General features: G+C 39.2%; 2 protein-coding genes across 3 annotated transcripts in view; one reads left to right on the top strand and one right to left on the bottom strand.

The window, feature by feature from the left end:
• Positions 1-12,458, top strand: part of LOC138863794 (alkaline phosphatase-like) — a 39,586-nt gene extending 27,128 nt beyond the window's left edge. The window contains exons 2-12 of the mRNA XM_070128943.1: positions 686-790; positions 1,927-2,031; positions 2,474-2,589; positions 3,534-3,726; positions 4,223-4,395; positions 5,102-5,300; positions 6,627-6,760; positions 7,548-7,746; positions 8,274-8,374; positions 8,804-8,927; positions 10,159-12,458. Coding sequence (XP_069985044.1) covers positions 691-790; positions 1,927-2,031; positions 2,474-2,589; positions 3,534-3,726; positions 4,223-4,395; positions 5,102-5,300; positions 6,627-6,760; positions 7,548-7,746; positions 8,274-8,374; positions 8,804-8,927; positions 10,159-10,397 — 1,683 coding nt within the window. The 5' untranslated portion in view covers positions 686-690 and the 3' untranslated portion in view covers positions 10,398-12,458. The remainder of the gene's footprint in view (positions 1-685; positions 791-1,926; positions 2,032-2,473; positions 2,590-3,533; positions 3,727-4,222; positions 4,396-5,101; positions 5,301-6,626; positions 6,761-7,547; positions 7,747-8,273; positions 8,375-8,803; positions 8,928-10,158) is intronic.
• A 51-nt stretch (positions 12,459-12,509) lies between these two features.
• LOC113814087 (DNA-binding protein SMUBP-2) overlaps positions 12,510-17,500 on the bottom strand; it is a 94,209-nt gene continuing 89,218 nt past the window's right edge. For both annotated transcript variants that reach the window (XM_070128925.1, XM_070128932.1), the window contains exons 15-18: positions 17,440-17,500; positions 15,137-15,247; positions 14,558-14,707; positions 12,510-13,911 (exon numbers count right to left, since the gene is read on the bottom strand). The exon at positions 17,440-17,500 is cut by the window's right edge and continues 844 nt beyond it. In XM_070128925.1, coding sequence (XP_069985026.1) covers positions 13,735-13,911; positions 14,558-14,707; positions 15,137-15,247; positions 17,440-17,500 — 499 coding nt within the window. In that variant the 3' untranslated portion in view covers positions 12,510-13,734. The remainder of the gene's footprint in view (positions 13,912-14,557; positions 14,708-15,136; positions 15,248-17,439) is intronic.

The raw sequence follows: 17,500 nt of genomic DNA, 5'->3' as shown, positions 1-17,500 counted from the left end.
TCATTATTACTATCGTTATCATTATCATTAGAACTACCATTATCTTCATTATCAAATCAACTTCCTTATTGTGCGCGCGCGTGTGTGTGTGTGTGTGTGTGCGTACGTCTGCGTATGTGTGCGTGCGTGTGCGTGTGTGTATGTCGCTTTTGAAAATTATTATAAAGGGGAATTAGTAAGATATAATAATTCCAGTAGAAAGAACAAGGAAAGGAAAAGGACTTAGGCAAAAACCCAAGAAAAGATGGATAGATAACAGATAGAAAAATCAATAACTTTACTGCATAGTTATTTAGCCGAAAAAACGAGATAATTTGATATTACATTTATATTACATTTAAAGGTAACTAATCAAACTATCTAAAATACCACATGATATTATTAGTTACTTGAAAAAAGAGAAAGAAAGAAAGAAAATATATATACAAAACTTTTAAAAGCAAAATTATTACTTAGAACATGATCCATATTTCTATACAAAACATTTGTAAGCAAAACTATTACGGTGATACAATATGAATAACATTTATATAACAAAACATTCACAAGCGAAAAAAATAACTCTCGATAATATATAATAATTAATCTTATCCTTTTTATTTAATTTCTTCAGGAGTTATGGCAACTTTTACAAGGTGGTGCGCCGTATATAATGATTAATCTTATTTTCTTTTTATTTCTTCAGGAGTTATGGCAACTTTTACGAGGTGGTGCGCCGTCGTGGCAACACTGATGGCGGTTCCTGCGCTTTCCGAGAAACGGTTCCCTTCTCCTGTGGTCGACGAGAATGGTGGGTCGGTGTGCTTTCGTGTATTTTGCTATGGGGTGTGTGATGTGAGGTCATGTGGTATGATGTGAGGTCATGTGGTGTGATGTGAGGTCATGTGGTATGATGTGAGGTTATGTGGTGTGATGTGAGGTCATGTGGTATGATGTGAGGTTATGTGGTGTGATGTGAGGCCATGTAGTATGATGTAGTATGATGTGAGGCCATGTGGTGAGATGTGGTATGATGTGATGTCATGTGGTGTGATGTGAGGTCATGTGGTATGATGTGAGGGTATGCGAGATGTGGCTTAAGTTGATGTGTGTGATGTGAGCGCATGTGAAATGCGGTTTAAGTTGATGTTTTTGTTTTGTATTTTCGTGCATTTTCCTTTGGGATTATATATCAAGGTATGTGATATATTGATGCGGTGTGATGTGATGTTATGGAAAGTACTTGATGTGATTTTGATTGATGTGTTGGTTTGTGTCTTCGTATATTCTGCTTTGAGGTGTTTTGGTGTGATATGAAGTGGTGATCTGATGTGTGTAAAATGACACTAATGACATTCATTAACTTTCTTCTGCTCCTTCTCTTTGCAATAAAAAAACAAGATTATATATAAAAAAAATCAGATTTTAAAAATGTTTTGAATCTAATTCTTAGAGTGTAACGTTTATTTTCACTTTTTTTTCTTTTTTTTTTGCCGTTCAGTTCTTGCGTTGGATGGTAAACCTGTTCATATGAATAATTAAGTGTTACGGAATCTTCAAAGGTTACTGAACAATATTTATGAGAAAACACGTAATGATAGTAATTATTACTGTATAATTTTTTATTTGCATTGTGTGTCTACCTGGTGAGCAGTTCTAAGGTTAACATGATACAAGATGATATTGCATCTATTACTGTATCGTATCGTGTATATGTTTTCATTTACAAATCTTACATGTGTTTTAACATATGGAAGCTGTTCAGTAAATGCTTAAATAGGCCTAGTTCAGATTTCTATTTTTTCAAGAATTTTTCAATAATCTTTTTTAATTCCTTTTTTTATCGTATCGTATTCTCCCGTTTATGCGTGTTTTAACATATGGAAGGTGTTCAGTAAATGCATATATAGGCCTATTTCTCATTAACCTATTTACTCCAATTTGCAGAGAGCAAGTACTGGTACGATCTTGGCAAGAGTGAACTCGAGGAAGCCCTATCCAAACCCATCCTTACGAACGTGGCCAAGAACGTCATCCTCTTTCTGGGCGACGGTAGGTCTAGCGGCAACTCGTCCGAATCCGTGCATTTTAATCTTTGAGTAAATTGAATGAAACAAAATAGAAATGTTTTCAAGTTTGAAGGTCCATCTCTCTCTCTCTCTCTCTCTCTCTCTCTCTCTCTCTCTCTCTCTCTCTCTCTCTCTCTCTCTCTCTCTCTCTCTCTCTCTCTCCCTCTCTCTCTATCTCTCTTCCTTTTCCTCTTTCTCTTCCTCTCCCTCTCCCTCTCCTTCTCCCTCTCCCTCTCCCTCCCCTTCTCCCTCTCCTTCCCCTTCTCTCTCTCCCTCCCCTTCTCCCTCTCCTTCTCCCTCTCCTTCTCCCTCTCACTCTCCCTCTCCCTCTCCCCTTCCTACCATATCCAAAAACCAGAAAATACCAAACAACCTCAAATAAATATTCTTACCTATTCTAATAACTAAACTTACTTCTCTCACAGGAATGGGCGTCACCGCTGGAACCGCCGGCAGGATCCTGAAGGGGCAGAAGAAGGGCATGTCTGGAGAAGAAGGATATTTGGTGTGGGAGAGATTTCCTAATGTCGGGCTCATGAAGGTAACGGCCGTTTTGTGTTGTAACCGCTCGTTCCTCTCTTCGTTGTCGTTATCCATTGGTAACGGATGATTTTTTTTTTTTTCTCTCTCTCTCTTCTTTTATTTCTTTTATTTTCTTCGTTTTACTTGTGTCTGGATCGTAAATATTATCGTGGAAAAATATTTATTCAAAAAAATTCCAAATTACAATAAATAATTTAAAATTCCACACGTTTTTCGTCAATAAATTCATAATAAAAAATCCACGTTTTTCCTCTTCGTTCGCATCACCTACACCCATTACCAACAACCTCACCTTCCACCACAACCATCCTTACCGTTAATTAACAACCTCTTTCACCACCACAACCATCCTTACCGTTAATTAACAACCTTTCACCACCACAACCATCCTTACCGTCATTTAACAACCTTTCACCACCACAACCATCCTTACCGTCATTTAACAACCTTTCACCACCACAACCATCCTTACCGTCATTTAACAACCTTTCACCACCACAACCATCCTTACCGTCATTTAACAACCTTTCACCACCATAACCATCCTTACCGTTATTTAACAACCTTTCACCACCATAACCATCCTTACCGTTATTTAACAACCTTTCACCACCACAACCATCCTTACCGTTAATTAACAACCTCATTAACCACCACAACCATCCCTACCGTTATTTAACAACCTTTCACCACTACAACCATCCTTACCGTTAATTAACAACCTCATTCACCACCACAACCATCCTTACCGTTAATTAACAACCTCTTTCACCACCACAACCATCCTTACCGTAAATTAACAACCTCTTTCACCACCACAACCATCCTTACCGTTAATTAACAACCTCTTTCACCACCACAACCATCCTTACCGTTATTTAACAACCTTTCACCACCACAACCATCCTTACCGTTAATCAACAACCTCATTCACCACCACAGACGTACAACCTCGACAAGCAGGTGCCAGACAGCGCCGGCACCGCCACAGCCTACCTCACGGGCGTCAAGGCGAACTATTACACTCTGGGCGTCAACGGCAAAGTGAAGCTGGGGGACTGCAAAGCCTCCCTCAAGCCCGAGAACCGACTGGATTCCATTCTTCAGTGGGCTCAGAACGCCAATAAGGACACCGGTAAGAACTGGGGTTGTGGGTTGTTAGCTTGGGTGGTTGTAGGCGGGTAGGGTGGGGTGTAATCAAGTGTTATTATTATTAGTTTTGCAATTATTGTTGTTATTATCATTGTCATTATGACTATTATTATTATTGTTGTGTTGTTATTATAATTATTAATTTTATCATCTTTATCATCATTATTTATTGTTATTATTATCATTTTTATTATAATTATCATTCCTATTACCATCATTATTACTAATATCATAATCCTAGTTATCGCTATTAGTATTTTTGTTATTGCTATTATCATGTCATTATCATCATAAACATCATTATCACCATCACTATCATTACTGCGATTATCATTATCAATATCATTATCATTATAAAAACCTCCAAAGTAATCTTTCGTCCCAATTCTTATTTCACAAACCCTCAAAATAACTATCAACCTATTTGTCTGTCACTCACTCAACCCTCCCTCACCCCCCTCCGTCGGCGCCTTCTGCAGGAGTGGTCACGACGGCGCAGGTGACCCACGCTACCCCGGCCGGTCTCTATGCCAAGTCTGCCAACCGGAAGTGGCAGTGTGACTCAAAGATCATGGACGCCGGCGCTGAGGCCCTCAAGTGCAAGGACATAGCGCGCCAGCTGGTCGAGGACGAGCCGGCCAGGAGTATGAAGGTGGGTTGGGTGGGGGGGGAGAGGGTTTGGGGGTGGGGGTAGGTGGGGGTGGGGGGGGAGTGGAGAGGGGTGTGGGTGGGTTGGTAGGGATGGGGGAGAGGGGTGTTGGTGGTGGGGGGAGAGGGTGGGGGTGGGTTGGTGGGGGGATAGGGGTAAAGGTGGGTGGGGGGTGGGGTGGGGGGATAGGGTGGGGATGGGTGAATGGTGGGTCGGGAGGAGTGGGGGTAGGGGTGGGTGGGTAGTAGGTGTCGGATGGGTGGGGTGGGGGTGGGGTGTAGAGTTGGTGGTGGTAGGTGGGGAATGACTGAAAATTCAGAGAATATTGTTTTTTAATCAGTATCTTTGAATCTAAAACCCTCTTTCGGATAAAAAAAAAAATACAACAGTAAATTAGGATAATATCAACAAAAAAAGACCAAACAATAACAAACAGTTGGAAAAAAATCTAGAACACGATTACAAAGTGAAACCTACTTTAACCCAACCTTTACCTAACCTAACCTTATCTAACCTAACCCAAACAAACCCAACCCAACCCAACTCATCCCAACTCAACCCTTACCCAACCCCATCCCAAATCCTACCTAACCCCAACCCAACCCATCCCAACCCTTACCCAACCCAACCTCAACCCCAATCCAACCCAACCCAACCTAAATAAACCCCAACCCAACCCTAACCTCACCTCTCCCTCCATCCCCGCCAGGTCATCTTCGGCGGCGGGCGTCAGGAGATGGGCGCCCAAGTGCACCCCGACGCCGAGGAGACCTGCCCACGCAAGGACGGAAGGAACCTGCCGCAAGAGTGGCAGAACGACAAGGCTGCTCGAGGCGAGACTCACGCGTATGTGACCACGACGAGGGAGCTGCGGTCTCTCGACATCGACGACACGGATTACATCATGGGTGAGGGATTACAGGGATTTTTAGGAGGGATTACAGGGATTTTTTAGGAGGGATTACAGGGATTTTTAGGAGGGATTACAGGGATTTTTAGGAGGAATTACAGGGATTTTTAGGAGGGATTACAGGGATTTTTAGGAGGAATTACAAGGATTTTTTAGGAGGGATTTTTAGGAGGGATTACAGGGATTTTTAGGAGGGATTACAGGGATTTTAAGATTGGGTTGGTTTTGTTTTTGTTTTTGTTTTGGCTCGGGATTTCAGGGTTTGCTGAGGTGGTTAAGCTGATTTTGTTTTGTTTTGAGTTGGTGGTATTTTAGGATTGCGGAGCTGTTTTTATTTGTTTTGTTTTGACTTTAGTGGGTGGGATTTAGGATTGCTTTGCTTAATATGTTTTTGTTTGTGTGTTTGTTTTGTCTTTAGTGGGTGGGATTTCAGGATTACTGAGTTGCTAAAGCTGATTTTATTTGTTTTGTTTTTTGTCTAAAGTAGGGGGATTTTAGGATTTGAGGATTGCTTAGTTTAATATATCTTTATTTGTGTGCTTGTTTGACTGTAGTGAGTGAAACTTTAGGATTATGTTGCATGATTCTGTTTTTGTTTGTGTGTTTTCTTTGTCCTTAGTTGGTGTGGTTTTAGGATTGCTTCGCTTTGTCTCGTCCTTAGTGGGTGGGATTTTAGGATTGTGTTGCCAAGCTGTTTTGTCTTTAGTGGGGGGGTTTGTTGGGTGATGACTGATAAGCGATGTTGTGGGAAATGATGTGACATGATGGATTACTCACGTATCTTTAATCTTAATTGGCATAATGTCGATATCCATGCATCTCTCTCTATCTATTTATCTTTCTTTCTTTCTCTCTCTCTCTCTCTCATTTTCTCTCTGTCTCTCTCTCACTTTCTCTCATTTTCTCTCTCTCTCTTTCTCTCTCTCTGTGTCTATCTCTGTCTATCTCTCTTTCACTTTCTCTCTCTTTCTCTTTCCCTCTCTCTCTCTTTCTCTCTCTCTCTCTGTTTCTCTCTCTCTGTCTGTCTCTCTCTCTCTCTCTGTGTCTCTCTCTCTCTCTCTCTCTCTCTCTCTCTCTCTCTCTCTCTCTCTCTCTCTCTCTCTCTCTCTCTCTCTCTCTCTCTCTCTCTGTCTATCTCTGTCTATCTCTCTCTCTCTCTCTCCCTCTCCCTTCCCCCCTCTCTCTCCCTCTCAATGTATACATAGATACACAGATACACAGATAAACGGATAGACACATACATACTGATATATATTTTTTTCTATCTCTTTCCCAACCACAACAACCCTCCCCACACCACTCATTTTTCTCCCTCTCTCCCTAGGTCTCTTCGGCGACATCCACGTCCCTTATGAGGTGGACCGCAACGTCACCCTGGACGGGACACCCCACCTCAGGGAGATGGTCGAGGTGGCCATTAAGAGACTCAGGAGAAATGATAATGGGTTCTTCCTGATGGTATGTGGTTGCTTGATAGATGGGGGTTGGTAGATAGATGAGGGTTTTTTTATATATTTTTTTTTTTCTTACTTATTCCTTGTTTTTTAAAAAATTGGTTGGGTGGGTATCTTCGGTAGAAAGGAAGGGAGGTGGTCGATCATTTTTTTCTCTCTTTCTTTTTTTATTTCTTTAATTATTTATTTACTTATTTTATTTATTTATTTTTTTTTTTTTTGGTGGGGAGTGTGAAAATAAAAATGAGAATAAGAATGAGAATGAAAACAGGAAATATATTGTGTTAATTTAGAAGGGGAGAAAACGATTTGGTTTATAATCTTCCTTTCTTGGTGTAATAATTTTGTTTTTACATATATAATAATCATACATTTTCCGTCTTTTAAAGCTATGATCATTACTGGTAGCAAAAGTAGTTGTAGCAGCAGCAGCAGTCGTGTCAGTAGTAGTAGAAGAAGTAGTAGTAATAGAAGTTGTAGTAGTAGTAGTAGTAGTAGAAGTTGTAGTAGTAATAGAAGTAGTAGTAGCAGCAGTAGTAGAAGTAGTAGTAATAGTAGTAGTAGTAGTAGAAGTTGTAGTAGTAATAGAAGTAGTAGTAGTAGTAGTAGTAGTAGTAGTAAAAGTAGTAGTAGTAGTAGTAGAAGTTGTAGTAGTAATAGAAGTAGTAGTAGCAGTAGTAGTAGTAGTAGTCAAAGTAAATCCAAATCCCCTACACCTTAAATACATTTCCACAATACGTAATTCACCTAACTCTCGTGGAACGGAATAATGAATTTATCATCCGTCACAGGTCGAGGGCGGCCGCATCGACCACGGCCTCCACTACGGCCAGCCAAGGCGCGCCCTCGAGGAGCTCCTGGCCATGGAGGAGGCGGTGCAGGCGGCGATGGAGATGGTGGACATGGAGGAGACGCTCATGGTCATCACGGCCGACCATTCCCACGTCATGACTATTAATGGTTACCCTGAGAGAGGCAACAATATCCTTGGTAAGGGGTCTCGTCTTCGGTCTCTCGTTCTGTGGCTCTTTGTGGGTCTTTCTGATTCTGTATGTCTCGGTCTCTTTGTCTCTGGATGTGCTTCTGTCTGTCTGTCTGTCTTTATCTCTGTCTCTCTCTGTCTCTCTGTCCATAATAGACATAGTAGTAGTAGCAGTACTTTAAGATAAAACATCTTTTTTCCCTTCGCAAAAAACATAATAACAGTAACTAATAAAATAACAGTACTGATAAAAAAGTCAATGAAAGAAATACGAGTAAACAATGGTAGAAAAAAAGCACAGTAGACAAACTAGTAGTAGCAGTAGCACTTAAAGATAAAACACCTTGATTGTTTCTCTTCGCAAAAAACATAATTACCGTAAATAATAAAACAACAGTACTGATAAAAAAGAATGAAAAATATACGAGTAAACAAACCGTCTCGACACTACGGTAGAAACAAAACACAGTAGACAAACTAGCAGTAGCAGCAGCAGTACTTATAGATAAAACACCTTGTTTGTTTCGCTTCGCAGGCAAAGTTGAGTTTAACGAGGACGTCACTGATGGGATGCCTTATACGACCCTTATGTTCACTAATGGCCATGGGTTTAACTACACTTGGAACGGCGAGGAGGTGAGGGTCGTGTTCCATTTCTGTATTTTGTGATTGGTAAATTCGTTTGTTCTTTATTTATCGGGGTTTGTTATTTGTTTGGGTAAGCTTGTGTGTGTGGGGGGGGGGGGTGAATGGGTGTGTGTGGGGGGGTTGGGGGGTGGATGGGTGGGGTGGGTGGATGTGTGTGTGTGCGTGTGCGTGTGAGAAAGAGAGAGAGAGAGTAGATGCGTTGTATACGTAAGATAGAAAAAAAAAATGATAATAAAAGAAAACAGAAAAAAATGAAAAAATCGATATCACCATCAAACCAAACCAAATTTTAATCCCCATTTCCCTCCCTCCCCACCCACCCCCACCCCCACCCACCCAATCCCCCACAAAACACCCACCCCACCCACCCCCCCAAAAACACACCCCCAAAAAAAACACCCACCCACACCCACACAGGTAATGCGCCTGAACCTCACGGGCGTCGACACCTCCGGCAAGAACTTCGAAGCCCTGGCAGGCGTCCCGACCCACGAGGGATCCGAGACGCACGGGGGGGAGGATGTGGCCGCTTATGCCATCGGTAAGTCGGAGTTTTTCGGATTAAGAGTGTTTCGGATTCCCGGATTAAGAGTTTTTCGGATTAAGAGTGTTTCGGATTCCCGGATTAAGAGTTTTTCGGATTAAGAGTGTTTCGGATTCCCGGATTAAGAGTTTTTCGGATTCCCGGATTAAGAGTTTTTCGGATTCCCGGATTAAGAGTTTTGAATGGGGAAAAAAGGGAAGATGGAGACGCTTTTTGGTAAGGGGGTTAATGGTCATAATGGTTAAAAGGAGAGGAAATGGGATACATATCGAAGGTCATGTGGTACTCTTTTGTGGGTCATGGAGCATCTTTTTTGTAGGGAGATTTATACATTTCTTAAAATTAAAGGGGTCATGTAGCAGTTTTTTTGTAGGTCATGTAGCATCTTTTTTGTAGCGAGATTTATACATTTCTGAAGATTAAGATTAAAATTGATTAAAATTCTTGTCGAATGTAATGGGAAATCGAAGGTTTTGGTTCAGTGACTAACTATGGTTTCTATGTTGGGCCAAGCACTCTTTTGCTCGAAATAGTCACTTGGCACTGACTAAGTACGATAAATGTATTATGTTTAGGATCGATACTATGACTAAGACTAGCGGTTCCTAATTTTTTCACCATCAAAGACTTTTATTTACTTTTTTATTATTTTTATTTTATTTATTTATTTATTATTTTATCTTATTTTTATTTTATTTATTTATTGTATTCTATTATTATTGTTTTTTTAATAAGGAATATCTTGTCATCCAGTTGATTCTATTTACTAAGAAAATAATCGTTTCACATCTTGACTGAAGCACAGTCGTAAGTCAACATAAACTAAATAAAGTGCAAAAAAATCACAGTTTACTCTCAGCAACTATAGAAACATCGTCAATAAGTAAACAAATATCAATAAAATAGAAATGAAATACAAATAACATTAAAATAAATGACATCAAAATACAATTAATAAAATAAAGACAATAAGATAGACAAATAACAATAAAATAAAGACAATAAGATAGACAAATAACAATAAAACAGAGACAGTGAGATAAATAACAAACAAAATAAATAAAACAAACCTCAAAAACGATGAAACCAAAGACAAACAACAATAAAACAAACAAACAACAAAACAAACAAACCAAACAAACAAACCAAACCAAACAAGCTAAACAACACCAAGAAAAGAAAAAGAAAAAACAAAGCAAGCACCTCACCGCCCGTCCTCTCCCCGCAGGCCCCATGTCCCACCTGTTCCACCGCGTCCACGAGCAGAACTACGTCGCCCACGTCATGGCTTATGCGTCGTGTATAGGACCCTACAGCGAATGCGACCGCCCTGTCCAAGCTGTCAAGAACGTCTACAGTCACGTCAAGGGCCGCCCGAAGCCTGCTGTCATGTCTGGCGTGTCTGTGAATGTGGCTAGTTCGGTGTTGGTGATGGTCGCTGTGTGTCTGTCTGTGTTTAGATTGTAATGTTTATGTGGTGATTGCGCATTGGTTGGTTCATCTGTTTTTTTTTTCTGTGGCTGGAGTCTGATTTCTGATTTTTTTTTCTTTTTATCTATACTTGACAAGCTGGTATTTTTGTATCCTATTTGACTCGATTTTGTGGTTTGGTAAACCGAGTTTTCTTGTGTGAATTCGCGAGAGGTTGTCATCAATAGAAGCGTCAGGCTAGGTATACGAATATTTCTTTACTTTTTCAAACTCATTTTTTTGTCTTAACATCATCTCCACCTTCATTACCTTCATCACGATAATCGCTGTTAGCACAATCAATTATTATTTTCATTATCATTGTCATCATATCCGCTAATTGCCATAAACATTCGCATTTATGCCATCATCATTGACTGAATCCACCGGGAAAGACTTTTATCATAAACTGTTTTAAATGATTCAATATGTAACTAGTTTTGCCATGATGTGCGGTAGGGAGTTTGCACTAATTCCCAGGTTATATAAAAAGTTGCTAAACTCATTTAACTGTGAAATGGAAAATATATCCAGTATGTATTTCACTTTGAAATGCAAGACGGTTTAATGTTTATGCATAATGTATATATGCATTAATGTATATATTTCAGTCTAATATATTTCACTTTGAAATGAAAGACGGTTTAATGTATATGTATGATGTATATTTGCATTAATGTATATATTTCAGACAGTCTAATATATTTCACTTTGGAATGCAAGACGGATTAATATATGTATAATGTATATATGCATTAATGTATATATTTCAGACAGTCTAATAAATTTCACTTTGGAATGCAAGACGGTTTAATATATGTATAATGTATATATGCATTAATATATATATTTCAGACAGTCTAATGAATATGCATTACACTATTATAAATATTTGTTTCCAAGATCACAGTGATATAACGTGATATAGATCAGCGTATTCTATCCTCAGGCGGGTATAATGCGAATTCTTTAAAATCTCAGGCAGGTATATTGCGAATTCTGAAAAAAATACTTTCTTGTAGTGCAGAAATAAAACAGAAATAAAATAAAACTTTCTTGTAGTGCAGAAGCCCATCGATCGGCGTGGCCAGTATCCAATACAACATGTATTTATAGGTTCAATGTTACAGTGTGCATTTTCTTGGTTTTCACTTTATTGCATGTGTTATATATATATATTCCTTTCTCATGGTATGTTTGTCTCTCTTTTTCCACTTTCATTGTAGACCATCCGGCTAAATTCTGCCTTCTTTTGTGTTGAAGTGTAAATAATTATACATAATTTCATTCTCATGTTACGCAATTCTTGATGTTATGTTGACAGTATATTGTTTGTCTAGATTATGCGTAGAATGTACTGACTGACTGTACGTGGGTGTGCAGTTAGTAACCTTTTTGTAGCTAAAAGTGCTGACATTCTCTGTCTGTCTGTCTGTCTCTCACTCTCACTCTCTCTCTCTCACACACACACACACACACACACACACGCACACGCACACGCACACGCACACGCACACGCACACGCACACGCACACGCACACGCACACGCACACGCACACGCACACGCACACGCACACGCACACGCACACGCACACACACACACACACACACACACACACACACACACACACACACACACACACACACACACACACTACGCACTTTATACAAATAGGATTTCTTCTTCAATAACCATAATTGTTAGCATATATCATTTCTCGTCACTCTCTTGATAGCCTTTACTTCTTAATAAGTATTCATAATTTTTCTATGAACGGTTGTGACGTAGTCTTTACAAATTTATACTCATATCTGTTAACACGTATGAATGCAAGATTTCGTTTATTTACATGCATCACATCTAAGGTAAGGAATTGCAATATTCAATATCATTAATAATTTAAGAATTCATCTATTGCACTGAAAGAAATATATATAAATTTTAAGAAATGTATAAATGTTGCACTTTTTTCCTCTTGCTTATCTGTCTTCTATAATGTTTATAATAGTAAACCTAATGATATGTATTAGACATAAAAATAAATCTATATGAATTGCTCTTTACTTTTTCATTTCCCCAAATCTCACTATCAGCAATTATTAGGCGTCTTTTAGGTCTTCATTCCTTTATTTTTCATATAAAGAATACATATCTTAAGTAAATAATAGGACATTCCAAATATAACACACATTGCAGCAAATCATAACACGTGTTACCTGTTTATAATCCAACAGTACCTAAGGAACAAATAAATGAATAGATAAATAAATATGGAATACTTCCTACAATACGTCCATCGGTATAACATATTCCATAAGGTCTATCACTTGCTCTTTTTTTGCTTAAATACACAATAAAATATGTAGAAGCTTTTCCATTATGCTGAGAGCCACATTTAGCAGAGAGTTTGTGCATAAATCATAAACACAACACTAGCTTAGTAAGTCAATGTCATTAATCAACATCTACGCTGACTAAAGGATCAAACAGCAAAAATATTTTTAAAATAAATAGATCTTTAAGATATTATAGAATTTTTATTGGCAAAAAATATGACAACAAAAAATTAAGTGCGCTTTCAACATTGGATAAAGAATCAAGGATTATCTGGGATCCTGAGATAGTTTTAAATATGTATTTTTGAAGAAAGAAAGAAAAAAAATATATATCCCTCTTTACTTCAAGAAAGGTAAGTTATACTTGTCTTTTCGAGATATTATCAAAGGGAGAATAATTTTATTGTCTGATGAAAAAAAATGCTACGACTGTATAAAGAGTTGTTTTAAGTAGTTAAATTTAAATATAAAACCTGAGATTTTTATGATATCCTAATTAATTTTAGTTCAAATATAAATAGATAATAAATAACCGTCAAATAACACTACAAATAAATAGCTTTTCTTCATTTGGTAATCATAGAAGATCAACATAAAACTGAGAATTAGTCTGTAGAAACCAGATTAGTTCAGACACATACATGCAATATCTGTAGTTATATATGCAATAACAATGTATTTATATTCAAACAATAAAAAAAATTGCATCACAATATACAAACACCACTTTTAAAATACACGCGAGCAGAAAGTAATGTTTCTCACCCTAACTGTTAACAATAAGCACGAGTACTTCCCGAAATATCTCCAGGAAGTGACACATTCGGTGTTAACCACATTGAACCTCTTCCCGCACCACTTTATTCATCCAACAGCCTAAGATGCTCGTGAAAGACACATTTTAAAAACCCGAGGCCTAATTTCTAACACTAACAACACGCTAGGACGCCCATGAAAGACGACATTTGGAAACCCGATGCTTCATTTTCGACTTTCATCACTTTGTGCCTTTGCCTTTGTCCTTATCTTTGCCGGGCTTCTTGCTCTGTCTCTGGCTTGTTAGATCACCCAACTTCTTGTCCAGGTTCCTCTGCAGCTGCTTGCGCTTGGCGTCTTTGGGCTTCTTTGACGGAATGCCACTGCCCGGGTATATCACTCCTTCTCGTATCACCATCTGGGGGAGAGAGAGAAAATGGGTTGAGAGAGGGAGGAAGGAAGAAGGGAGGGAGGGAGGCAGGGAGGAAGGGAGGGAGGGAGGGACGGACAGAGGGAGAGAGGGACAGACAGAGGGAGAAAGGGAGGGAGGGAGGGAGAGAGAGGGAGGAAGGAAGGAAGGAAAGAAGGAAGGGCACGCGAAGGGAAGGAAGGAAGGAAAGAAGGAAGGAAGGAAGGAAGGAAGGAAGAAAGGAAGGTAGGAAGGAAGGGAGAGAGGGAGGAAGGAAGGAAGGAAGGAAGGAGGGAAGGAGGAGGAAGGAAGGAAGGGAGAGAGAGAGAGAGAGAGAGAGAGAGAGAGAGAGAGAGAGAGAGAGAGAGAGAGAGAGAGAGAGAGAGAGAGAGAGAGAGAGAGAGAGAGAGAGAGAGAGAGAGAGAAATACAACTTAAGTCATATGAGGGACCTAACACACTGAAATCAAACATAAGAAAAAAGCCTAATTTTTTTTTACTCTGAAGGAATACAGAATAACCTACACATCAAACCGATCTCCATGTTCACTAAAACCCTCAAACTTGATCCCTCTATCCATCTACCTCCACACAAAACTCTCGATCCATCAGGCAGTCAATCCACCACAAACCCAGCACCACAAACCACTACCCACCGCCCTAGCATGTCGTCTGGCTTCGTCCCCACAGCCATGAACCTCGGCCATGTGGTGCGTCAGACAGAAGGTCTTCCTGCAGAAGGGACACTGCTGGAAGATGACGGTCGTTGGGGTCTTGCACTTGGGCTGCGAGCATGTGTTGTCCTCCTGGAAGTGGGGTTCGGGAAATACTGAGTCTTTTGGTGAGGCTATAATTTTGGAAAACACGCTAGCAACCGGAAGGATATACTTGGTATGAATGTAAATTAATATCTTCACGAAGCAAGAGATGTATTTAATCGGTTTCGAAGATGTATTCGAAACCGGTCAAATACATTTCTTGCATTGTGAGGATATTCACTCTCATTCATACCTTTCTACATTTATCAACATGAATACGGTTCATATACTTTGAAGTTTATTTTCTAAGGAAGTTTTTTTTTCAATATCGAGAAAAAAGTTGATTCTCTTTTCTTTCCTGTATCTATCTATTTCATTCAAATCTAACTAATCCGAAAAGAAAACAATCTCCACAGTAAGGAAATAAAATCCAAAATACCAAAAATCCAAGATACGAGAAAACGGGCGACTACCGACCTTTGTGAAGCGAGCAATCAGACTGTCAAAATCTTCTTCCTCTTCTTCACCTTTCTTATCCTTTCCTGGCTTGTTATCCCTCCTCTCATCCTTCTTCTTTTTCTGGTTTGCCTGAAACGGACCAAAGATGAAATAAATATTGTAAGTAAATATTTTGAATATGTTTTAAATGGACTTCTTAGGTCTTATATATTTCTTCTGAGGAATTAAAGATTAACTTTCTCATTCCCTTTCTTTTCATATTTATGTTGAGTCATGAAACTCATAAGGCCTTTCAGCTAATCAAAAACAAGATAAAGTGGTCTAAATCTTCAAAAATATATAAGACAAGAAATCTTTGGAAAATGCAGATGTAAGGAGTACACAGCAGAAATTTAAGATATAAATGGAAATGGACTGGTAGAGTGTGTGGCGTCATACCATTTCTCATATCCAACTAGAATGGCCTAATTATTCTTCAGTATTTTATTTTCTATATGATCTGAAATCGATTAACAGGGGTCAAATTCATAACACATCATATCATGTGTTGTTTTTTCGTATTTCTGAGTGATATTAATTGGAGTTCACCAAGGCATGAAAAAAACCCTGTAAAGTGACTAAGAAACTCAATATATCTAATTATTCACAATCTGGACGTTCTCGAATAGTAGTGGTGACAAAGACTTAAATACCATCAAGACTGATATTTGTAACTGATAGGATTATATATAGCTTCCAGCGACGCTTTCGGTTCTATAACAAAGGCCAACACACTTCTTTCTATATTCTATACTTATATAGTTGGCCACGAATAAGGTTTGGCTGTCCTTTTCAGTCTTGTCCTAGGTAAATACTGAGCTAGTATACTAAGATACCTCCAGTTCCAGTCTTTCATTACTTTTGTATGCATATATTCCAGCTCTAGAAATCTCGCTACTGTCTTTATCTTCGTATCAGGCTGCCCAAAATACTTTTAACCCACCCGCGCCGGGGTACATTTTGTAGCCAAAATTTAAAAAATCCGGGAAGCTACAAAATCGGCGGGCGGAGCTTCCCCGGAGTCTGTCCGCCCGCCCGGCCGCCCGCCGCTTTTGCCGCGGAGCGCGGCTCCGAGACAGCATCGCACTGGCGGGCAGCCCGAAACTGTTTATTTTTTCCCTGTGTCTCATATATGTGACACATCATATTCACTCAAGGGAAACTTTATCACAGAGCATCATACTTCTCGGTTTCAATATTCAAGTTCTATTTAAATGCACAAAAGCTCAATTAACTCAATTACTGTTAACATATTATAAAAATTGCACATTGCGTCAAAATGCCAATTCTCTAATATTAGCATCAGGAAGGGCCCCTTATCTTGAAAGTTTAATAAAAATAATCACATCAAATCCAATTACATTGTTGTTTAGGGATAGAAACTTCAAAGAAAAAAAGTCTCCAAATCACCAAGTGAAGGACCTTCCTTTGGCTGGCCTAAGAGGTACATCCACAATTGTCCCTCTAAACGAAAAATCCCTCCTCTTTTTCCTTCGGGTTCCCCTCTTCCCTTAGGTTTCCCTTTCCTCTCTTTGGCTTCCAAGGACTCTCCTCTCTTGGCTCCTTCCTCATCCTTTGCTGAGCCTTGCTTCCCTCGCCTTCCCACGGATCCCTCCCACCTGCTCTTGCCTTAGCACCCTCTGCTCCTATATACCATTGGCTTCCTCTCATTCTTTGGTGAATCTAGGCTCTTGTCTCACAGAGCTCGTCAATATCAAATAATTGTTTTCCTCCATTTGCTATTTCTATAAGCAAGAAGAGTGATGCCTCGTTTCTTTGCTTCCCTACAGCTATTTTATGCTGCAATATCAAGACCTATTAAGCACCAAACACAAACACCTTTAAATATAACACGTAACACTAATCACTAATCATCATTTCGCAAAAAATCTAGTATTTCTAACAACTTTCAAATGGCGTCACGACTAGACCACTCCATACTGACTGCTATTGTCGACTCCACAAAGAACTGTAACTTCCTTTATATAATTTTATGGTAAATGTATGACTTCTAATTCTCTGGAGAGGAACAACTGGCAACTCATCCTAGACTACTGGGGTACTCTGATTAAGGAAATCCATTTTTTATTGTAATTAGTGGACACATAAATTTGTTTTATATTTGCAAACCTACTTACAATATCCTTTATTATTTATCACTGAAATTGGTCGCTTCTAATAGCACTTATTATTTCTTTTAGCGATTCGTAATACCATTGGGTGAGTTGCCAGCTGTTTCTTGAGATTAAACAGTGTATAGTAATAAAAACATAAATCCTAACCTTTCTTCTTTCCATCTCCTCCTTCTTTGCCCTCATCTTCCTCTCACACTGTGCACTATGA

Source organism: Penaeus vannamei, chromosome 2 (genome assembly GCF_042767895.1).
Source record: "Penaeus vannamei isolate JL-2024 chromosome 2, ASM4276789v1, whole genome shotgun sequence".
NCBI classification, from domain to species: Eukaryota; Metazoa; Arthropoda; class Malacostraca; order Decapoda; family Penaeidae; genus Penaeus; species Penaeus vannamei.
The sequence above is the reverse complement of the archived record's forward strand: the minus strand, read 5'-3'. Positions and strand labels throughout refer to the sequence as shown.